The 24,281-nt window shown below is 53.5% G+C and overlaps 1 protein-coding gene across 1 annotated transcript; it reads right to left on the minus strand.

The window, feature by feature from the left end:
• Positions 1-214: 214 nt before the first annotated feature.
• On the minus strand, positions 215-20,244 carry OTOP1 (otopetrin 1). Its single transcript, XM_070411252.1, has 6 exons — positions 19,842-20,244; positions 9,129-9,265; positions 8,591-8,649; positions 7,414-7,544; positions 2,885-3,813; positions 215-1,544 (listed from the first exon to the last, which is right to left on the minus strand). Exons 1-6 carry the CDS (start codon positions 20,242-20,244, stop codon positions 1,374-1,376), a joined length of 1,830 nt encoding a protein of 609 aa, XP_070267353.1. The 3' UTR covers positions 215-1,373.
• Between the last annotated feature and the right edge of the window lie 4,037 nt (positions 20,245-24,281).

The following is a 24,281-nucleotide window of genomic DNA, read 5'->3' on the forward strand; positions in this document are numbered from 1 at the left end:
GAGGGAACAGGTTGCAGCCGCTGGAGAGCCACTGCCCTCAGTGATGTTTCTTTTGTTTTTAGCATATCTGCCCATTTTCAGTTGTGTGTGTTTTTTTTTCCTAAAATAAACATAATGTACTTTAATCGTGTAAAAAAAAGTTCAGTGTTTCTTAATGTCCCATTGCCTGTGCTGTCAAAAAAAACCAAAACACTCAGATGAAAAGATGTTCATATTGATAATAAGTAAACTAACTTTATTATGATTTTAAAATAAGTGTAAAAAACACATACAAAGGCCTCCCAGCCGTCCGTATTCCTCACGAGGCTTTCAGATAGCCACAGCCTTTAGACTAGGCATTCTGAGCGTAAGTACACACCTTCACGAAGAATTCTACATGTAGGAGAGGCTTTACAAATATGGTTAATCTCCACAGGGTCACTCGTAAAAGCAAAAAGTTATAGACACTAAAGCCAGCACTAGGAAACCGAGTCAGTCACGGCACATTCCCTGGGCAGACTATGTACAGCAGTAACAGGACACTCACAGAGCACGGGTAGCAACGGGAGAGCGGGCTATGGCAGGTCGGTAAGTGGGGGAAATGTGTACAAAATTGGCGCTGTCGCGTCACCACTGGCAAGTGGGACGCGGCGCCCACAGCTAAGACACACCGAGACGTCAGAGTGGCATTCTGGGTGATTCCTGTCTCTCTGGTCTCCTGGCCTGTCCAAACATTCTATAAAAAGCATGTGTGTGCTCACAGCGAGAGAGAAGACAGTAAAATAGGTATTTTTAAAAACTTCACAATGATCACCAACAAAAATGTGCCAAGATCCAGGTAAGAAATATGTCTTTAGATGGATCGATGCACGGATTTCCATCCAAACCATAAAAATAACTTTGTTAGAAAATTAAACACATGCAGAAAGTACAATAGAGAGCAAATGTGATCGTATCGACATTCACCAGCTCCGGGGAGGGTGCAATCTATGGGGTGATTAGCCTACGCAGATGGTCAGCAAAACGCTGAATGTAGTAACATGACCAATGGCAAACACAGGGTGGTTTTTATGAAAAACAAACTGGATAAACATTTTTCCAACCGAGGATCACATTCTTCAAAAACAGAGGCCCTCGTTTAGAAGGAGATAAAATGGGCTTTGACTAGAATGAACGAACGAGGATGGATTTCAGCCGCTTCATCGATTTTGACCTGACTTGTTGACATTCACCCGGGATGATGGGCCACCCGGCCCGCGGGAAACAACCCCGGCAGACAAAAGACAGGCCTGGAACCTGTAAGGCAATATTTGCCCAGCCTGACCACCCCAGGTGGCTCCGGGGAGCGCCCTTGTTCGCGCACCCCTTGCCCCGGCCTTTCATGCGGACGCAGACTAGATCTTACAATAGACCTCAAAGAGGGAGGCAGCTGCGTGCATTCGGTAGAAAATGGAGAAGGGCATGGCCAGGTTGACCACAATGATCCAGGGCTCAAAGCCAAAGACGATTTCCTCCAAGCCGTTGTCGTACTCGGGCCGGCAGCCGAAGGCGGGCGGGATCCACAGCTGCAAGAGAAGGAGACCGTGATGGCCACCACCGAGGAGACCCAGCCAATCCCGGGCCCCTGGGCAGGGAGCCTGAGGCACGCCTGTCAGTGATGCACAGCCTCTGCACCAGGGCTGTGCGGTCCCCAATGTGCCTTCCTTTCCCGAGTCTCAGGGCTTGGCTCCTGCCTCTCTCTCTATCAGGGACACCTGGCTTCCCTCTGCTAAACCCTACCTTCCTCCAAGTCCTGAGACACCACCTCTCCCAGGAAGCCCTCCTGGATGTAACCAGTCTGGGCAGGTACTCCCTCTGTGCTCCCGGGGCCCCCATTGTTTACCTACAGCAGAGGCCGCCTGTTGGTCTCACCCACCTGCCCGTACCTACACTGGTGCTTGGAGACCCTGGCCACACAGGTCTGGGCTGTGAGTTCTGTGGTCTCCTCTCTGGCCTGTCCTTGGCTGAGAGAGGCAGCCCAGACCCTGCCCACATCCTGCTGATCAGGGGGAGGCGCACCTGCTTTGGAGCCAGACCTGAGTTCATGCTACTCATGCTACTCTAGGCTACAACTTTCTTCAAGCCTCAGTTTCCTCATCTGTAAGATGGGAATACTAACACCTGTCTCAGAGGCTCCGATGAGAATACAATGGCAACTAATTGGCAAAAACTATTATTTTTGTTGCTCATGGAACCTACGCACTGGTCCCCCTCCTTGGTCTCCCTGTCCCTGTTCCTCTGCACCACCCCCCCCAACCCCCCCTTAAATGTCAGGCTCCGGTCCGCTTCTCCGTCACACCACCAGCCTCCGCAGCTCTCCCTCCCACACGGTGCACGCAGCCTCTCGATGACCCCTGGGACCCCCTCCTGGGAGTCACAGCCTCATGGGCCCCGCCCCCTCGTGTTGTGCTGAACCTAAGGACTCACTTCCAACAAACAGAATAGGACAAAGTGAGGGGGGTCACTTCTGGGATTAGGTTACAAGGACCCTGGGACCCGCCTCGCTCATCCCCTCTTTCACGAAAGGAAGCGGCTGCCGCGTGGTGACTGCCCTAGGAGAGGCCACGTGGCCAGGACCCGCAGGAGGTCTCGGGCCTGCCAGCAGCCACACAGGTGGGTTGGAAACGGTCCCCTTCCCACCCCACAGTCAAGCTTTGCAATGATCGCAGCCCAGCCGGCAGCTGGACTGCCCCCGTGAGGGGCCCTGAGCAGAGGCGCCCAGCGAGGGTTGGATTCCTGGCCCAGAGACACCCTGGAAAACAATGTGGGTGCGTTTACGTTGAGTGTGGGGGTCATTTCGTGCACAGCAGTAGGTTCTAAAGACCCCGGAGGATGCGGGGCCTGGGGAAGGAGGGGAGCAGATTACCGAGATGTTGCAGAGGAACAAGAAGGCTGCGATGTTCCTCAGGACGCTCCTCTGGGTGCTGCCCTGCAAGAGACGGGGGTGGCAGGCCGGGCCCCGGGCCCCTGCCCAGCTCGGCTCCGCCTCCCCTGGGCCACTGACTTCTCTCAGGCACAGACTTCCGTTGGCTGCAGGTGGCATCTGGCTGCCCAGGTCCCGGGCCACAGCGTCGCTCTTGAGGCAGGAAGAAGCCAGGGGTGCGTCACCGCCGTTGCAGACCACGGCCACGCGCAGGGCCCTGATGTCCTCGCCGGGCGTGCCGGGCACTCGGTGCGTGGCCTGGATGATGAACAGGTTCTGGATGTACTTCTCCACAATGACCAGGACGGAGTAGGGCAGGTTGTACCAGGTGTAGGCGGGGCGGGCCTCGGCGCAGAGGATGGCCAGGATGGAGCCCCAGGACAGGAGCCAGGAGCCGGAGGCCGTGCCCACCAGGAGGTCCGCGTCCAGTTTGCGGGCCGGGTTTTTGGACTCGTCCAGTGATTGCTCGTCGAGCCTGTAAAGCCGGAGGCCGGCCAGCCCCGCGGCCCCCATGAGCGTCAGCAGGGCGCTGGCGTACAGGTAGAAGAGGATGAGCGCAGACTCGCTCTTGGTTTTGGAGCGGCCGATGTGGATCAGGTACACGGCCACCACCCCGATGGTGGCGGCCAGCACCGCCAGGCCCAGGCCCGAGCCCACCGCCACGCCCTGGAACCGGAACTGCATCTTCCGGTGCTGACGGTGCTGACGGCTGTCCACCCTGCGCCCGATGTTCTTCCACAGGACGTAGAGCATCGTGGAGGCCAGGATCTGGTACTCGATGTTGAAAGGGTAGAGGTAGTAGATGCCGTGGGAGATGGCGGAGCAGAGAGCCGGCGGGGAGCAGTTGCATGGCGGTGTGTGGTCATCCAGCTCTAGGAAGAGAGGGGCCACGGGGACACGGAGAGGACAAGCCGTTCCTCTCCACCCCAGGGTCCCGGTTGTCACTGCGTGCTCGCTCGCTTGGGTTTCCCCGTGGAATTAAAAGCGTGATTTCACGGCTTATTATCATGTTTAATATCACGGCTAAATTGACAACCATGAACATCCCCAAAAGAGAATTGATTACATGAATCACATTTTGTCCATCCATTGGAATGTTACATTATCAATCTATTATAAATGTAGACATTTACTTAGCAACATACAAAAATGTTCGCAAGATATTGTTGAACCAAAAAGGAGTTTGCCGCCCGGCAGGAGTGGCTCATGGTTGAGTGTCGACCTATGAACCAGGAGGTCACAGTTCGATGCCCGGTCAGGGCACATGCCCAGGTTGTGGGGCTCGACCCCCAGTGTGGGGCGTGCAGGAGGCAGCCGATCTATATTCTCTCTCATGATTGATGTTTCTATCTCCCTCTCCCTCTCCCTTCCTCTCTCTGAAATCAATAAAAACATATTTTTTAAAAGATTTTCATTATTTTAAAGCAGCTTGCCAAAGCATCCAGAGCATGACTCTGTTTTGCAAATTACAGACCTACAGATGACAGAGAGAGAGAGACAGACAGACATAGAAAAATGAAAATGCTGAGACTCAGAAACATCGATGAGAGAGAGATCGAAGATGGCGGCATAGGTAAACACCGGAGATTGCCGCCGTAAACAACCACTTCAAAAATACAACTAAAAGTTGGAACGGACATCAACCAGAACCACAGGAAGGCTGGCTGAGGAGAGACTCTTCAACTAGAAGCAAAAACAACAGCATTCCGACGCTCAGAGGAGGCGTAGTGTGGAAAATTTAAAGGTACGGTGGTGCGGTGGTGAGGTGGTGCGCGCGCAAAGCGGGCTGGCGGCTGAGGACGCGGTTGTCGTTTTCAATCAGGAGTGAGTCTCAGACTCTGGGCTACAGATCCGGGAGAGTCTCTAGGGACCCAGACTCAAACGGGAGAAGTGGGACTGTCTGGCTACGGCCCCTCCGAGGTTTGCAACGGTTGCTGGGACAGAGAGGCAGAACCCCTGGGGACGGACTGAGAGCGGCCATAGCGGCTCCCTCCCCCCGCCCTGTTGATCCCGCCCGCCCAAGCCCTGCGCACAGCCATTTGCCGATCGCCTCAGGCAAAGGCTGGATTAGCGCCTCCCCAGAAGACAGACGTTTTCCGCACAGCTGATTCCAACAGCCAGTCGGCCTGGTGGTCAAATCCCTCTAGTGTTAACTACAACAATTAAGGCTTGGCTAGAACAAGACTGCGCACAGAGACCACAAGGGGGTGCACCAAGAAAGCATAAAAGATGCGGAGACAAAAAAACATGACAGAAATGGAGGATATGGAGCTAAGAATCGCAATTTTGAGGGCTTGCCATAAATTTGTGCAGAGCCTCACGAAAACTAATGAGACCCTCGATGCTACGATAAAGAAATTAGAAAGTAAGCATACACGGACTGAAATAAAGAATATTATACCCAATAGCAGACCAGAGGAGCTCAAGAATCAAACCAAAGATTCGACAAAAAACACCCAATTGGAAAAGCAAAATGAAAAAAGAATCCGAAAGTGTGAAGATAGTGTAAGGAGCCTCTGGGACAGCTTTAAGCAGTCTAATATCAGAATTATTGGAGTGCCAGAAGATGAGAGACAGCAAGATATTGAAAACCTATTTCAAGAAATAATGGCAGAAAACTTCCCCCACCTGGAGAAAGAAATGGACTTACAGGTTCAAGAAGCGCAGAGAACCCCAAACAAAAGGAATCCAAAGAGGACCACACCAAGACACATCATCATTAAAATGCCAAGAGCAAAAGACAAAGAGAAAATCTTAAAAGCAGCAAGAGAAAGAGGCTCAATTACCTACAAGGGAATACCCATACGACTGTCAGCTGATTTCTCAACAGAAACTTTGCAGGCCAGAAGGGAATGGCAAGAAATATTCAAAGTGCTGAATACCAAGAACCTACAACCAAGATTACTTTATCCAGCAAAGCTATCATTCAGAATTGAAGGTCAGATAAAGAGCTTCACAGATAAGGAAAAGCTAAAGGAGTTCACCACCGCCAAACCAGTATTATATGAAATGCTGAAAGGTATCCTTTAAGAAGAGGAAGAAGAAGAAAAAGGTAAAGATACAAATTATGAACAACAAATATGCATCTATCAACAAATGAATCTAAGAATCAAGTGAATAAATAACCTGATGTACAGAATGAACTGGTGAATATAATAGAATCAGGGACATAGAAAGGGAATGGACTAACTATTCTTGGGGGGAAAAGGGGTGTGGGAGATGCGGGAAGTGACTGGACAAAAATCATGCACCCATGGATGAACACAGTGGGTGGGGAGTGAGGGTGGAGGGTGGGGTGGGAGCTGGAAGGAGGGGAGTTATGGGGGGAAAAAAGAGGAACAAATGTAATAATCTGAACAATAAAGATTAAAAAATAAATAAAAAAGAAAAAGAAAAAAAAGAAAAATGAAAATGCTAACAATGATCATCTCTAGGAGGAAAATGGCCACTGGTTTTTCTTTTCTATTTTCCAGCAAAGGAAACTTTCATGTCCCTTTTCTCAGCGTGACTGAGATACACTCAACACTCAACACTGTGAGTCTATGGTGCCGAGTGCGTGACTTCCTTCTAGACGTTGCCCCCCTGTGCTTCCAAGCTCTCAACGTGAATTTGATTTGCATGTGTGATTTAAAAATTATTATTAAAAAATAACTCCGTGAGGGAAAAGACCCATCCCATCAGCAACTACTTCCCTCTTGAGACCATCAGATGCTGACAGGTGGGGCGTAAGACAGCACCTCCAGCCCCAGCGGCAGGAGGGCCAGGCTGCACCACCTTCTGGAAGGCACTGGCCATGTTACAAAGACACGCTCCCTAACCAGGAGGGGACATGCTGGGAGCAAATAATGAAATGCACAGCAACAGCTGATGTGTGATCAGACCAAGACCCAAATCCAGTCCCCAGCCCACTGGGCCTTCCTCTACCCCACATTCCTCTCCACCCCAGGGTCCTGGTGTCGGAGCGACAGACCCTAAGGGCTAAAGGATTTGGCAAGAAAACGGAAAGGTGTAGTGCTGCGGGCTCTCCCACAGGAGCAAGGAGGGACGGGGAGGGCAGACATGACAAGCCAAGTAGACCTCAATGCAAACTTCAAATGAACTAAAACCAATGAACCCAAACCTACCATTAGACGGCTATGGGTTTTTAAAAGCTATACTTTCAGTAGAAAGAACTAAAGGCTTGTAAAGGCTTAATTAAACACGGGCAGACACAACCACCAATCTTCCACGGTTGTACACAAAGTCATGTATCTCCATGACGACCTGGGCCATGCAGAGGGTGACCCAGATGATAACCCTGGGAACCCTCTCATTACACTCAGCACCCCCACTCACGGAGCCAGCACGGACTCGGGGGGTTGGGGACTGTCTGGCCGACGCTCTGCCGGGCGGGCCCTGTGGTCCTCCGGACGTTCTGCTGTCTGCAGGTCTCCCGGACGCGCCAGCGCAGCAGCGGCCACGCGCACACTCACCGATGGTGATGTTGCCGAAGCCCAGGGTGATGAGCCGTTCCTTGTGCTCATTCAGCTGGTGCTTCGACTCGTTCAGGACGCTGTTGGCCCACAGAAGCAGGTTGGTGAACACCGAGTGGATCACCCCGAACCTGCAAAACACACGGACACTGCATACACACGCGTGTGTGCGCACACACACACAGACACGCAGGCCTCCTTCTTAGCCAGGACCCTGGTTTCATCTGGCAGCTCAGTCCCTGGGTGAGTCCTCTGACTGGCTGGGAGGGGCAGTTCCACGGGAACTACCCAAACCACCACCTCAGCATTCCGCCTTAACCTTGAACCTGCCAGTCCTCAACTCACTGTCTCTGGGACAAAAAGAAACTGGGTCTTGGAATCAGGGATGCAAGGATGGGAATTTGTTAAAAGCAGCCAATGAATCTACGATACCCCAGGCCCTTTCCCCTCGAAGGGAAGAGGAGAGAACAATGAGGGGACGATGGCAGGGCTACAGCGGACGTCGGGAGAGTTGGGAATGCTACTACTGTTGGTTGGCCAACCCAACAATCATCATCCGCCTCCTCTGCCTCGTCACCTGCCTCTGACCACACTGGGCCAAGCCCAAGACTTGCTGTCTGCCTCCCTTGCAGCTAGGCATAACCATGGTGCAGTGGGGTGTGAGGTACTGAAAGCGTTTGTTTTCTTAATGAGTAAGATAAGCATAAGAAAGGCAGACTTACTGTCATTCTTCCCTTTTTTCCCAGCCTTGTAGACATGGAGGCTGGAGTGTGGGCAGTAATATTGTGACCGTGAAGCAACCAGCATGGGATGAAACCCTAACCCACTGAGGATGGCTCAGTGGTTGAGCATCAACCTACGAACCAGGAGGTCACGGTTCTATTCCCGGTCACGGCACATGCCCGGGTTGCGGGCTCGATCCCCAGTAGGGGGCGTGCAGGAGGCAGCTGGTCAGTGATTCTGTCCTCACTGATGTTTGTATGGCTCTCCCTGTCCCTGCAGGAAGGGCCTGAAGATCCGAGGGCCTCCTCCGCGGCCACGAGCCAAGGCTCTGCTTTTTGGGATGGAGGGAGCATTGGTCTCAGCGCTGTAACCCAAGCAAGAGGGCGCTGGCGGGTTCTGTTTGCTCTAAGGGCACCCCAGGCTCACCGTGCAAAGCACTGGTCCCCGGTTTTACCTTTCCAGGGTTTTGAAAGACTGGATGACATCCTTGGCGTGTCCCCAAAGAAAGTGCACCTGGACGGGAATGAATCAGAGAAGCGCGCCTCAGCGGGAACTATCGCGATGTCTGCACACTCCAGAGGCTCTAAAGCTCAGGGGGAAGGGGTGTGAATGCGGGGGCGCCCGTGGCCTCCCACCCTCAGCATGGCAAGTCGCTCTCCTCATCGCCTCATCTCAGGGACAGGGCCCTTCCTGGTGGGACAGGGCCCAGGAGCACGGGGGGTGGCGGGGTGGCGGGGACCAGAGGGGGGCCTCCAGGGTTGGGAGGAAATGGTGTCGTGATAATTGAGGATGTTACGTGGACACTTGTCCTCGCCCCTGTTAACCTGCTTACATCACCCGGTGGACAGTTCCTACCCCAGCGTCCAGAAGCAAATGTCAAGTGCTTCATGTGAAAAACAGCCTTGATCCGGGCCAGTCATTCCACGCAGCCGCACGGTCCCGTTTTGGACGCCCTGGGACACAGAGGCAGCATAGCTAACAGAGGGATGTACCTGCACCAGCGTGTGCACTGCGTGCGTGACGGGGAACACTCCCTCGGTGGCTGACAAGCAGTCAGAAAACCCAACGAAGTACCCGATCTTAAGGCATCCGAGGACGACGGTGATGATGGCAAACAAGGTGATGCTACCTGCATGGCAAAGGCAGAAACACACATGCAAGGGTTACTACTCACTGAGAGCATTTCAAAGCAGATTCCAGCAAACCCTCGCACACATGGTCAAATGATTCCCGACAAGGGTGCTGAGACCACTCAATGGAGAAAGGACAGTCATTTCAACAGATGACGGTGAGGAAGAATAGAGCCGGACCCTTCCTTTTCACAAATTATGTCCGAAAATTAACTCAGAATGAGTCAAAGATTTAAATGCAGAACGGAAAGCTGGAGAAATCCGAGAAGAAAGCGCAGGGGGAAAGCTGTACAATGTTGGACTTGGCGATGGTTTATTGACTATGACACCAAACGCGCAGGCAACGAAAGGAAAGGTAGATAAATTGGGCTACATCAAGAGGAAAAGAAAAAAATTGTACAACAAAGGACACCATCAAATACTTATAAATCATATCTGATACAGCATTAGCATCCAGAATCTACAAAGAACTCTGATTTAACGGCAACAAAAAAAATACAACCTAATGAAAAAGGAGCAAAGGACTTGAACAGACACTTCTCAAAGGAAACAAATGGTGAATTAACACATGAAAAGATGGTCAACATCACTCATCAGCAGGGAAATGCAAATTAAAACCAGGTCCCCTCCAGGGTGGCTTCTGAGAGAGAGAGAGAGAGAGAGAGAGAGAGAGAGAAACAATGCTGGCAAGGCTGTGGGCAAATTGGAACCCTGTGCACGCTGATGTGATTGTAGAGTGGTGTAGGTGCTATAGAAAACAGTACGGCAGGTTCTCAAAAAAAGCATTGTATTTCCCAGCCATTCCACTTCTGGGCACATACCCACACACACGGAAAGCGAGGATGGGAAGAGAAGTTTATAGCCACGTTCTGGAACTTTCCTCACAGCAGCCAAAGGGCAGAGGAAGCACACCAAGCGCCATCCGCAGAGGCCCAGATGACCACACAGGCTCTGTCCACACGGCAGGTCCATCGGACACATGCAACCACGTGCACGCACCCTGAGGGCGTCATGCCAGGTGAAATAAGCCAGACACTGTGTGACTCCACGGACATGCGGTTCCTGAGAGCAGTTATATTCACAGGGGGGCGGGGCGAGGAGGGAGGAGGGCGCTGCGTTTAGTGGGTACAGTTTTGCAAGATGAAAGCTCTGGAGATTAATTGCACAATATGACTGTACTTAATACTCCCAACCGTACACTTAACATGATTAAGTTGGCACACTTGGGCATGTGTATTTTACCACAATTAAAAATAATATGCATATCTAATAAGTTCTACTATTGGCCTGACAAGCTGAAACTGGAAGACAGGTGTGTGTCCTGTGTGTCAGTGTACCCACCCCTGCACATCCGGGCTCTGACAAAGGGTAGACACCCAACAGGCTGGCAGAGTCAACGGCAGGCCCCGGAAGCTTCTCTCCCAAGATGATCCATCTAAGAGCGTCACTGTTCTGGTCAAAACTCCCAGTTCTCTGACCTAAAGTCCTGCTCCCTAAGGAATAAAGGGCCCCGCCGGCCTGGTGCAGTGGTTGAACGTCACCCTATGAACCAGGAGATCACGGTTCAATTCCTGGTCAGGGCACATGCCCGGATTTCGGGCTCAATCCTCAGTGTGGGGCATGCAGGAAGCAGCCAATCAATGATTCTCTCTCATCATTGGTGTTTCTCTCTCTCTCTCTCCTCCTCTCTGAAGTCAATTAAGAAGAAGAAGAAGAAGGAGGAGGAGGAGGAGGAGGAGGAGGAGAAGGAGGAGGAGGAGGAAGAAGAAGAGGAGGAGGAGGAGAAGGAGAAGGAGAAGAGAAGGAGGAGGAGGAAGAAGAAGGAGAAAGGTGAAGGTACAGAGGCCTATGGGAACTCACAGCACTATCTTCGCAGCCCATCTACAAACCTAAAACTTTTTTAAAATAGAAAGTGTGTGTTTTCAGTGATAGGTTAGGGCTCCATCGCGGCGACACGGAAAGGTCTGTGTTGCATGACGTGAAGAAGGGAAGGGAACTTTCTCCGATGGTCTATCCAGCGTGATTTGGGCCAGAAATAAAAACGAACAAAGAGCATGCATATAAGAAAGAGACTGGAAAGGAATGTGCAGAAGACATGAACTGGGAACTTGCAACAAATGAAGCAATTAGCGAGAAAAACGTAATGACCGTGGGACTGACCAACGTCAGCGTTTCCAATCCGTCCTCGGGGCAGCGCTGAGCACCGTTCACACGTTCTCTCCCACGGACGGAGGAAACCGGATCGTGTGTGACATGCTTCACGGCGTGAGAGAGCGAAGGGCAGGGGCCCTCACAGTGAGCTATAACATTACACCCCCCCTAGGAGCGCCCCCCGCCCCCCTGCCGTGAGCAGTAATGCAATCGCCTGGCTCCTTGCCTTCGCTCAAAGCCATATAGAAACATCGCTAAGTCCCATTTTCTTAAGTCCTGGAAAACCCCCGGTGAAACCAGAGCCTTTGTAAGAGGAGATTCAATCGCAGTGCTTTGAACTGGCTGGACAAACGCATAGTTCGTGTTGATTACAAAGAGACAGAGCAAGAGCAGGCGAGGCAGGTGGTTGGGGTGGCAGGTCACAGGCAGCGGCTATGGGGACCTGGCACCAGTCCAGTGAGCTAGACAAGTCCCTTCCCTGCTCCCAGCCTCGGTTTTCCTGTCTACAATGAGAATAGTCCACAGCAGCGGTTCTCAAACTGGATCCTGCATCAGAATCACCGAAGGGGGCGGGGGGCGGGGGGGGGGGGGTTGCGAGCGGGGAGGGGGTTGTTAAAACACCCCTAGCTGGGCTCCACCCCCAGAGTTTTTGATTCGCTGGGTTTGGGGTGGAGCCCCCAAATTTACATCTCTAAGAAGCTGCCAAGTGAGGCTGATACTGCTGGTCTGGGACCCCACCTTAAGAACCACTGGTCTAGAACATCTCCATCACTGGCATCTCAAGGGCTGTGATGAATCCATCAGGGACCTTCTCACACTCTCAAAGTCGTTTCTGCCTCCATCCCTTCACCACCCATGGATTCATTCACCCATGTATTTATATAACAAATACTGTGCATGAGGCACTTGCCAGGGGCTCAAAGGTACACCAACAAGATTGCTGGGGAGACAAACATGCACAGGTGGAATGTTGCACAAATTGGGGTGTGCACAGGGCAGACAGATGAGCTGGCAGCAGGCATCTGGTCTGCCGCCTGGGAAACCAGAGGCTGAGGAGGGCCGAGGCCAGGGAAGGACTGCAGCTCAAGGACCCTCCTCTTCCCACCAAGGCATCCTCGCTTGTCAGGGCAAAAGACAGGAAGATATTTGAAGACATGCAAAACATAATTTGTTCAGCAACTATTTGTCAAGAAACAACTATGGTCCAAGCACTGTCATGGGCACTGGGGATATAAGAAGGGCAATGAAAGAAAATATCCAGCCCTGGCCAGTGTGGCTCAATGATCAGAGCATCTTCCCATGCACTGAAGGGTCATGGGTTCGATTCCTGGTCAAGGGCACGTACCTGGGTTGCAGGTTCAATCCCCGGCCCCTGTAGGGGCATGTGTGGGAGGCAACCAATGGATGTGCCATTCTCAAATCAATGTTTCTCTCTCTGCCCCCTCCATCCCTTCCACTCTCTCTAAAAATCAATGCAAAAAATATTCTCAAGTGAGGATTCACAAAACAAAAAAAAACGTAGCTGCCCTCAGTGAGTTTAACATTCTGGTGGGGAAGACAGAAAACAAACAAATAAATGAATAGAGAAGAAGTGCCAGGATGTTCTAAGTACACGCAGAAGAGCAGCGCCTGGAAGAGAACTGAGGGTGATGACGGTGGTCAGAAAAGCACACTCTAGGGTCGGAGAAAAATGTCATCCCTGTAACTCGCCTGGCAAAGGGCTTTAACCAAACAACCAGGCCTCACAGTTAGGGAAGGTGAAGAGGAGAGGGGGCAATAGTGAGCAATAAACTTGGCAAATTGGAGAGGCAGATGGGATGTATAATGGAGGGAAGGAGAGAAGGGAAGAAAGGAGGGAGGGAGCAAAGGAAGAAGGGGGGAAATGGATGATGGATGATGGATGGATGGATGGTGGGTGATGGATGATGGATGGATGGATGGATGGATGGATGGAGATAGATCAATAGATTCATAGAAGAGAAAATAAGATAAGAGGCATTAAATCCAAAGGGATGAAGAGAAACTGTCTGGAAATGTGTGATTTACAGGCTCGGTAGAGACTTGTGACAGAATAAAATTGGAGTGAGACTGGGTGGGAAGCAGAGATGTAAAGCTTTTCAATGATCTCATGGTAAGGAAATGGGGGTTGGGGGGCAAGAGGAGCAAACAGAGGGGAGTAAGTGATTTCTAAAGGTCTATCTCATTGGCCTAGACCAGTGATGGCGAACCTTTTGAGCTCGGCGTGTCAGCATTTTGAAAAACCCTAACTTAACACTCCGGTGTGGGGTGAATTTCCCGCCAAAATATAAGCTGGCGCGGGCAATTATTTAGCGCCATAAAGTGTTCTCTACTTACAAGGGATTTTTATGATACCTATTACCCCAATGGGTATGAAACGGTTCGCATACGCAGGTAGGTATCTTTGTGAACGGCAAACAAACAAATATTTGGTAATACGCAGTTACAATCGGCCCGAGTTTACACGTTTCCCGCACTCCACCGCAAATCTATGAACCGAGTTAAGACGGCTCCCGCGGAGTACGCGCAATTCACGCGAGCCGACTTAACTCGTTTCCCCCACTCCAAGTGTTAACTCTGGTGCCGTGTCACATATAGAAATTTTTTGATCTTTGCAACCATAGTAAAACGAAGACTTATATTTTTGATATTTATTTTATATATTTAAATGCCATTTAACAGAAAAATCAACCAAAAAATGAGTTGGCGTGTCACCTCTGACACGCGTGTCATAGGTTCGCCATCACTGGCCTAGAGCTTTCCACGCCCTGCCTGGGGGCTATGCTCTTGGCCATCCTGTCGGCTGCCTGCATTGTCTGGGTAATCGTGGTGCAGGGCCAGCCATGCCTGATCACCCACCCCTCACAGCCCAGCCAGTGCCTGGCACCCAGTGGGGACTCAGTCCAGTGGGTGAACCAAAGCAGACCACAGGCTCTGCTCAGCCACCAGGAGGTCGCCCCCATGCTGTGGGCTTGGCTCCCTTCTCTGCTGCTCTCTGCAAGGTCTTCAAATCCTTCTGCTCAATGGAGAAGACAGAAGCGAGATGAAAGTAGGGCTATGCCTTCCCTGTCAGCCTTAATGTCACACCCTCTGCCCCAAGCAAGGAGTGGGTTACTTGTCTCTTTCTCACTCTGTCCCAATGTTGCCAGCAAGGGGGGCTCAACCCTCCTTCTCGGCCCTCCCAGCTTCCTGGTGTACGTAGGGAACAGCGCCCACCTCAGGAATTGCTGGGACATTGAAAACATTACAAGGGGCGAGTAGGGGTGTAGGGGGATGATGACTGAAGGGTAAGAGGGTCCTTTTTGAGAGGACAGAAACGTCCCCTACCCTGACTCTACCTGTGAATACGCTAAAAGCCACCGGGTTATGTGCTCTAAATGGGTGACTGGTGGAGTTTGGTGGCTGTATCTCCATAAAGCTACTACGTAAAGAGAACTGAGAACTGCCGGGACACACAGATGCTACACCCAGGACGGAACAAGGAAGCAGGCGCGTCTGGGAGGGGCTGTGTCTGCGGAGAAGAGGCGGTCACAGTAAGATGAGCATGCGCCTTGAGGCGGGAAAGCACAGGGCAGCCCAGGCAGTGGTCATGAGCTTGCATCTGCCTGGACCTCAGGAGGGTAGCTCCTCATCCGTCCTGGCTGCACTTGCAGACTGCAGGCTCCCTGAGCACCGGGACCTGTGCATCTGTGTCCTGTAGCCCTTGACCTTGTCCCTCCACCCCGTCTCTGCCACCATGCCCCACAGCACCCGCCCCTCCTCATACATGTACTTTCTCACACGTGCGACAGTCCGCTTCCCGAACCCTCCACTGTGCTGCGGGCCTTTGTCGCCACAGCTCCTACAGCCGCCACCACCCACCCACCCACGCCCCCCGCCGCCCCCCCGCCCCAGCCCCAGGCTGATCGTCTGTCAGCAGCGCACTCTGCCCTTCACTTCTAGTCCCTCGAGGGGCAATGAGCAGAGAGCTCTGAGCAGCCCCCTCCCAGGGACAGCATGCTGCACAGAGACGCAATGCGTGGTGCACGTGGGTGCGGGTCATTTGAGGAAAAAAGCACTCGGTAAAAAGCTGACCTTATACAAGAAGTCCGTCTGAGGGTGATCATCACACACACACACAAAAAGAACTGCTGCATCTAACAGCTGGGCCATGCTCCCAACATCCCAGCATTCCAAACGCACTCCACACGCACGGCTGTTCTTCTCATTATCAGTCCCTCCGTTCTGTGTTAGTAACACTTCTCTGGGCTTGAGACAGGACAAAAACGAGTAAAAAATAACAATAAACTAGCTCGGTCGGCGTGGCTCAGTAGTTCAGCATCGACCCATGAACCAGAAGGCTTGATTCCCTGTCAGGGCACATGCCCGGGTTGCAGGCTCGATCCCCAGTGTGGGGCGTGCAGGAGGCAGCCGATCTATGATTCTCTCTCATCATTGATGTTTCTCTCTCCCTCTCCCTTCCACTCTCTGACATCAATAAAAATGTATTTTTTAAAACAACGACCTGTCCCACTTTTAAGAGACTAGAAGCAGAGCAGGAAGAGGGCTGGTCACTAATGTGATGAAACAGCTACTTCCCGGGTTTCGGGCCAGTGCACACACCGGGCCGCAGGAGACAGCCGGGCTGCTGGCGTTTCTTCCCCACCAGTCTCTGCATTATAACCCATCATTTCTACCACATTTTTAAGACCAGTTCAGTGTTTCTCATCCCAAAGCAAAGAGTGAAGACAGGGCAAATACAAAACGGAGTCATTTTCATTGAGCTGCTAAGTTATCCACCAGGGGAACGCTGAGGTATGAGGAAACAGCCCTTTCACTCGCCGGAACCAGCCTGAGAACTTAAACTTTTAAACTCTCCAGCATTGCACTCATGCCTAGATACACACCAGTCCGCTGCGTGTCAACGTGAGGATATACATTGGACTTTCAGGTGCCCCCATAAAGGACTCAGGATGTGAGCAGACCTCCTGCCACCCATCCTCCAAAACACAGGGCATCCATCAGCCAGCCTCTGACATCTGACTGACAGCTGTGCTAGACCAAGTCAAGAGCTAACAAGGCAGGCCTGGCCGGCGTGGCTCAGTGGTTGAGGGTCAACCTTCGAACCAGGAGGCCGGTGTTCAATTCCCGGTCAGGGCACATGCCCGGGTTGCAGGCTCGATTCCCAGTAGGGGGCATGCAGGAGGCAGCCAATCTATGATTCTCTCTCCCATTGGTTTCTATCTCTCTCTCCCTCTCCCTTCCTCTCTCTAATCAATAAAGAAGAAAAAAAGCATATTTTAAAAAAAATCAATGACAGATATTTTTTTAAAAAGAGTGAACAAGGCAGGGCTGGTTATCCTCCAGGATATAACTTTTACTTTGAGAACTGTGAGCTTTTCATCCTTCTTTGGGACACCTCTGGGGTTTCGCCTACCTGTGTTCTAAGTTTGCAAATGCTCAGACCCTTGAATAAAACTCCTGCGCTCGGCCAACAGAAGTCCTCACCACCTCGCACCCAGCAGATGCAGCAGAATATTTCCTGCTCAAGGAAAAGCCTTACAGCCGAGACCCCAACACTTTCTCTGGACAACCTCAGCGCCGGCATTCCACGGGCGGGCGGGCTGCTCGGAGCCGCAGACAGCTGAGCCGGCCAGGGAAGCCAGGGCAGAGCCAGGCCGCGAGGCCGAACCTGTCTTTCCAGCTCGGATTCCAGGGAAACCTCAGACACGGCTCAGGGCACTTCCCATGGCACCATGACCTCCAACATTCTTCTGGCATAATTGGCCTCTCGCTTCTTTGATGAGCCACGGCTCACGGAGAGGGATGGACATGCTTTTCAAACTGTGTTCACTCGACATCTCCCAGCCCCTCCCTGAGAGGCGGTCGGGATTCTTATTTCACTGATGAGGAAACCGGACTCAGAAAGGTGATGGCGGCCTAGCTGGGTTGGCTCAGTGGGTAGAGCGTCGGTCTGCAGACTGAAGGGACCTGGGTTCAATTCCGGTCAAGGGCACATGCCTGGGTTGAGGCTCGATCCCTAGTAGAGGGCTTGCAGGAGGCAATTAATCAATGATTCTCTTTTATCATGGATGTTTCTATCTCTCCTCTCCCTTCCTCTCTGAAATCAACAAAAATATATTTTTTTAAAAAGCAGAAGAGAAAAAGAAAGGTGATGGTGATAGAGCCAGACAGCGAGCCACGCCTTCCATGGCCAGCGCCAGCGCCATTGCCCACATGCCTCATCCGAACGGTTATGTTATTATGGGGCAACTTGCTGAGTGTCTAACAGCCACCATTTAGAGAGCACCTACTGTGTGCTCTCTCTCTATTGCCTCATTTATTCTATCACTGTTCAGTGTCCAATAGACATCTCCCATTGTAACATGGCCACCAGAGAAGCCCGGCTCCACATTCTCACTTTCGCCCCTCCCCCATCTTCCCAATCTTCCGAAATGCAGCACCATCCACCCACTTCCTCAGGCCCCAAAGCTTGGAGCCTTCCAAGAGGAGGGAGAAAGTGAGAAAAAAAGAGGGAGAGAGGAAGGAAGGGAGGAGGGAGGTGGGGTTGGGGAGGGGTGACAGAGAAAGGAAGGAATGCAGGAAGTGGGAGGAGGGAGGGAAAGAGAAAGGGAAGAACAGAAGGAGGGAGGAAGGAAGAGGGAGGAAGTGAGGGAGGGACAAAGAAAGGGTCCTTCCGCTACAGGAAGCACAGGTTGAAAGCCTGTGTTTCTAATGTTAGTTAGCCTGAGTAAGTCAATATCCTCAAAACAACATTTCACTTCTATTTGTCTGTTCGATACAGCACCGGATCACTGCCACTCACAGTCACAGAACCATGACCCTCCCTAAAACAGCCATTTTCAGAACAGGAAGTTGAGCCACCCGGGAGTTGGGTCAGTTTTTCTCAAGACAAGATGAACTAGACACAGTCCCTGAGCCTGAAAAATCTAAAATCTCACCCGGATGACAAGGCTCATACCCAACGCGTCATAGTACAAGGCAGAAACTGGCAAGGACCCATGGCTCCCCGCGGAGAGCGTGGTGCCCGTGGTAGTGAGCAGGCGGGTGGGGGGCGTTGGGGCAGGCATTCAAAGGGGAAGCAGGGGAGGAGAACGAACGAGTGCTGGGCACCACCTGTCGCCGGCAGTCACTGGTTCCCCTCAGTGTGATTTCCGGGCTACACAGGCTGAAACTAGCAGGTGGGCAGATGAGGGGGTCACGCAAGGAGAGTGGAAGGCGCGCTCCACGTGAGATCTGAACATGAGCATTCGAGCCGGTGTGCGGGGTGTGGACCTGCCTCTCCCGTGACGGCTTCTCAGACAGGGGCCTTCTCCACAGATACCCACTGCCTCCCCTTGGACCCGCATCATGTCTATCTCCCTGTCACGGGCGAAAGCTCCGGGAGCCATGGGGAGGGTTCCCATCTTGATGAAGTTTCCATCAATATGTTGTGAGTCCCCAGCAGGTGCTCTACCCCCACTGCCCGAGCCTTACCTGCTCGTCCATACATCATCCACCCCGCCTGCATTTTCTCAGCACCTACTCTGTGCCAGGCCCTGAATGGCTCCAGACTAAGAGACGACCATCACAGCTCTCCCCTCTGGTGGAGGGGACAAGAGTGTCAACAGGTAGAACAGTGTCCACCCAGGGCACAGGAGGGTGGGGGGTGTGCAGTCAGAACCTCAAAGGTGGGGGTAGGTTGGGAACACATCACTGGGGAGGAAAGGGGGGGTGGGGGGAAGGGCATTCCAGGAGGAGGGAACAGAATATGCACAGTCATGGAAACATGCAATATTGTGACAGGACCTAAAACCTCTGAGATGGGAGCACTGGGTTAAAACTAAGGAACCCATCTGGGGCCCTAACGGGTTTGGCCCAGTGGATAGAGCGTTGGTCTGCGACTGGGAAGGGTCCCGGGGTTCAATCTCGGGCAAGGGATGTACCTCAGTTGCAGTTCTCTGGCCCTGGGCGGGGTGTGTACAGGAGACAACCAATGGATATGTGTCTCTCTCACATCCATGTTTCCCTCTGTCTCTCCCTCCTTTCCACTCTTTCTAAAAAGATCAATGGAAAATATCCTGGAATGAGGATTAACGAAAATAATAATAATACTATTATTATTGTTGTTGTTATTATTATTATTATTATTATTATTATTATTAAATGCCAGGATGGGGAGCATGGCGTTCATCCTGGGGTCAGTGGAAGCTCTAACAATGGGATGCAAGGCAAGAGCCTGCAGGTGGAGAGAGGAAGCTACTGCAGCCATCGAGGCTTCCCCGAGAAAGGGGGCGCCCAGAGGGCAGGGAGGGCAGATGGGGAGAGCCAGGAAGATGCACAGAAGACAAAAAAGAGAAAAAGGCAGCGGGGAGGGGGAAGGGCACGGAATGGCCCGGCTGCAGCCGGCCTCCCTCCCGGACTCACCACGGAGCCAGCGCGCTCCGGCGTGCGTGTCCTTGAGGCGGACGAGGCGGCGGTGCGCGGCGCGGCGGCCCACGTACCACAGCATCCACAGCAGCTGCAGCAGCATGAGCGCCGTCAGCACGCACAGCAGGTGGCTCTTGCCCACGCCCGCGGCGTGCACGGCCCAGGCCAGCAGCAGCAGCAGCCCCGCCACGAACACGATCAGCCCGTACTGGCTACTGCGCGCCTCGGCCAACTTCTGTGGGATGCAGCTGCGAGTGGCGCCCCGCCGCGGGGCCGGGGACCCCGGGGACCCCCGGGCCAGAATCTGAGACGGTGGACAGAGGGCGGGCTCCGACGATCTTCTGTCCGGGGCGCTCCGTGCCGCCCGGGGAGAGGGAGGCGCCCCCTGGCCCTCGGGCATCCTTGAGTGGCCGAGGCCCGGCCCCCACCTGCCGCCCCTGACTTAGCGCTTGCCCCACGCCCTCTTCCAACCACCACCCTCCCGGTCACCCTCCTAGGCCAGCTTTCCCCTCTCCTGCCCCAGTCAAGGTGCCACCGCCTCCCCGCCCGGCTGACCCGTGCTGGCCCCGGCCACCTCGCGCTCCCGGTGCGCACCGCCCACTTCCCCTCGCCTTGAGATGCTGGGGCAGCCCTCCCTCCCTCCCTCCGCGACCCCGCGGGCCCGCTCCCGCCCCTGATGCCTCCGACCTCAGTCAGCCCTGCCCCGACGCCCCGACGCCCCGACGCCCCGACGCCCCGACCGCCCGCCCGCGCGTCCTCCAGCTCCGTCCCAGGGCGCCCGGCCCCCAGGCGAGCGACAGGGGCCTCCGCCGGCTCCCGCGGTGGGCGGGGGGCGAGGGGGTCGCCCTGAGCAGCCCGGGGAGTGGGCGCGGGGGCGTGGCTTCGGCCCCGCTGAGCTCCCGGGACCTGCGGTGCGTGCGCCGCCCCGCGCTGTCCCTGAGGTCCGGGTGAGCCTGGAAGTCAGTGTCCGCGGGCGCGATCCCGCCTGTCAGCCGGCTGTCCTGTCCCCGCTGATTTCTGCGGTGTTTGCTCGGTTCGGGTCTCTCTGTCAGGCCGGCGGCTTCCCGGGCTGATCGCTCGTCCCCACATCTATGAATAGGGGGAGGGCGTGTCTTCTCCTGTCTCTGTTTGTCCCTCTGGTGTCCCTGGGTGTCTGCAAGGAGACGCCCAGATGCGGATAGACGGAGCCACTTCCCAAGCAAAGATCCCCTCTCTCCCTCCCACAAGGGATGGGAACTACTTCTGAGGAGAGGAGCTGAGGGTGGGGTGGCGGGGGTGCATGATACCTTGGCCCGAGCCCCTCCCTCAAACCCTCAGCCTGCTCCAAGCTGGCGCAGTCCACCTGAGATGCCACTAAGAGGTCCTGGGGACAGGCCTCCCGGGCCAGCCACCTGCGCAGTGAGGCAGGGCCCGCCCCTGGATTAATGCTCTGCTGTTGCCCTTCATTTTGCAGTGGATCCAGCAAAATGCAGCCAGTGCTGGTAGCCAGAGGCTCCTGGCTGCGGGAGCCCTGGGCCAGGAGGAAGCTACCCTGGGGACCCGGCCTTGCCTTCGTTTTGTTTTTTTTTTCAGTTGGTTCATACATCCATGTGGTCAACGTTTCTTCTGCTCTGCATCATGGCCAGGCTGTTCTAGGCACTGGGGAGGGACTATGAGCTGACATTCTGGCAGAGACACATTCAACGGGCAAGTCCTTGCGGAGGCCTCCCTGGGAAGCTGGAGAGACAGCCCTGCCTACGGAGCTCATGGCTTTGGATGAGACGAGCAAGCAGCCCGTGGGCAGGGCTGCCTGGAGGAGATGCTTGGGGAAGCCCAAGTCTGCCAGGCAGGGTGAGGGGTTCCCAGAGGAGGCAGCACCTGCAAGTTTCTGTACCAGGAGTAGGAGCTGGCCAGGCGACATGGGGCAGGGCAGGGCAGGGCAGGGCAGGGGAGAGCGTTCCCCGGAGAGGATGGTGCACGTGCACAGGAACGAGGGTGGAAAGGCAAGCGGTGACCAGGGAATGTGTCCATCATCTTGATGTCCCTCGAGCCAACCAGGTGGAGGCTCAGTAAATAGACCGAGGAGGCACTGAACGCACACATGGATGGTCTCCTCATCTGGCCAGTGCGGGTGTGGGGCGGGACGGCACGTCCTCCCCGCTGTGCTCTAGCCTTGCCTTGTTTTCCTCTGAGCACACACCCTTCCCTGGAATGTGCAGTCTGGGGCCTGGCTGCCCCATGAGGAGGCTGTTGCCTATCCTGTCCACTGCTGTATTGTGCAGAATGTCGATCAGTGGTTTTCAGCACATAGTAGGTCTCAATAAGTGTGACCTGGTGTCCCCCTAAAAGATGATGAAGTCCTAACCCCAGTACCTGTGAATGTGACCTTATTTGGAAATAAGGTCTTTATAAATGACCACGTTGAGGTCAGTAGGGTGGGCCCTAATCCAATGTGATTGTCCTTTTTAAAAGGGGAACATTTGACGACACACATCTATAAAAGCCTAAGTGACCAAACGACCAGTTGACCAGTCGCTATGATGTGCACTGACCACTAGGAGACAGACATTCAACGCAGGAGCTGCCTGCTGGTGGTCAGTGCACTCCCACAGCCAACCTCCCACCGGCCAGGCCGAGGGACCCCACCTGTGCACGAATTCATGCACCAGGCCTCTACTATAGATGTGAGGACACAGAAAGAATGCCATCTGGAGATCAAGGAGACCCCAGACTACCAGCGACTGGGAGCAAAGCCTGCAACAGATTCTCCTCATGCCCTTGGAAGGAACCAACCCTGCCAACAGCTCCATCTTGGACTTCTAGTCTTGAGAATTCTAAGACCATAAACTTCAGTTGTTCAAGCCATCCAGTTGTAGTCTTTCTCATGGCCAACCCAGGAAACCAAGACACCGACTTATTCACTCTGTGGCCCCCGGTGGACTTGTCCACCTGTCCATCCCTCTATCACCCACGTGTCACAATCAAATTAACTGTTTCTTAAAATTCTGAGCTCCCTAAATGCAAGAACTATGTCTGATTCTTTCTGCCCTCTAGCATCCAGCTTTTTTTTAATCCACTGAGAAATGTGCACTGAGCACTGCCCCTGTGCCAGCTCTGGGACCAGCCCTGGGGACAAGATGAAGCTCGCAGTCTGTGTCAAATGCCTTGGGAACCCGGGAGGGACGGAGAGCTTAGAGCCTGGCAGATGGCAGGGGCTCCGTGAGTGCCCGGGCTCCGTTAACACCACCTCAGCTCAAGTCAACGTGGATTTGTAGGGAAAGGCAGTATGGAGTGGTGGTTCGGTGGGCGAGTGCTAACACCAGGCTGTGAGGTTTGATTGCTGCCTCCATCGCTTCCTGCTGTGTGACACTGGACAAGTTATTAAACCTCACTGTGCCTCAACTGCATCACCTGTAGAATGGAGCTCTTAGTAGTAACCATTTTAACACGTTTCTATGAGGATGCAATGAGTTTCGACACATGGTGCACTTTGGAAAGTGCCTGCCGAATATAATGTACCGAAGACACTTTACTTACTGAGCACCTGCTATGTGTCAGTCACGGAGCTGAACTTACGAGAAACAGTCACTGGGAAGTGCCTGCCAGGCCAGGGATTCGAATTCCTAGTGCTCCTTGCAGCTGGCTGGAGCCAGGTGAGTACGGTCAGTGCAGGCAGATGAGATATGGGCACTCCCAGGCCTGGCCAGCCCATGAGAACCTCCTGTGGGACCCTCCATTTTCTCACCTACTCCTCCTACCAGCTGGATGTTGACAGCAACACCAGACATCCTTGGGAGCCTCGTGCCGAAAACGGCAGAGCCTGTCAGCCTGCGTCATGTTAGTGAGTGCTGAGATTCTCCCTGCTGAAGCGGGAGCTGTGTGAATGAGAAACAAACTACTGTGCTAAGCCCAACAGTTCTGAAATTGACCACCTAGCGTTACCTTTACTCATTTAAAGTACAAAGAGCCTGGCTGGTGTGGCTCAGTGGTTGAGTGTTGACCTATGAACCTGGAGGCCACGGTTCGGTTCCTGGTCAGGGCACATGCCCGGGTTGCAGGCTCGATCCCCAGTGTGGGGCATGCAGGAGGCAGCTGATCAATGATTCTCTCATCATTGATGTTTCTATCTCTCTCTCCCTCTCTTTTCCTCTCCGGAATCAATTTAAAAATCCCAGCCTTAGATTTCTATCCAAGTAGTAAAAGTACTCTGTAAGAAAAGAGAGGTAGGTAGGTGGATAGATGGATACAGGTAGGTAGATCGGTGGAGGGATGGATGATTCCTTTGCAGACTCTATCCAGACAGGCAGGCAGGCAGAGGATTTGTGGCAGCTGTCACTGGGGCACTGAACTTTGGCCGCACCAAGGTTCCCTCCAGTGGATCAAACCAATGCCCTTGGTCATCCTAACTGCCAGGGCTGCAGTGCACTGGACGCTGGCATCGCCGACTCCTACCTGACC

The sequence above is a fragment of the Myotis yumanensis genome, unplaced genomic scaffold, assembly GCF_028538775.1.
Source record: "Myotis yumanensis isolate MYYU_CA2020_CCGP unplaced genomic scaffold, mMyoYum1.0.hap1 SCAF_1, whole genome shotgun sequence".
NCBI lineage: Eukaryota > Metazoa > Chordata > Mammalia > Chiroptera > Vespertilionidae > Myotis > Myotis yumanensis.

Bases quoted from the DNA above. Each gene is read 5' to 3' on its own strand.
- OTOP1 (XM_070411252.1), bottom strand. From the start codon at position 20,244: ATGCCCGAGGGCCAGGGGGCGCCTCCCTCTCCCCGGGCGGCACGGAGC. The intron at 9,266-19,841 runs GTGAGTCCGGGA...TTTGCCATGCAG, and splicing joins CGGAGCGCGCTGGCTCCGTG to GTAGCATCACCTTGTTTGCC. The intron at 1,545-2,884 runs GTAATCTGCTCC...CTTCTCTTGCAG, and splicing joins TGTTCCTCTGCAACATCTCG to CTGTGGATCCCGCCCGCCTT.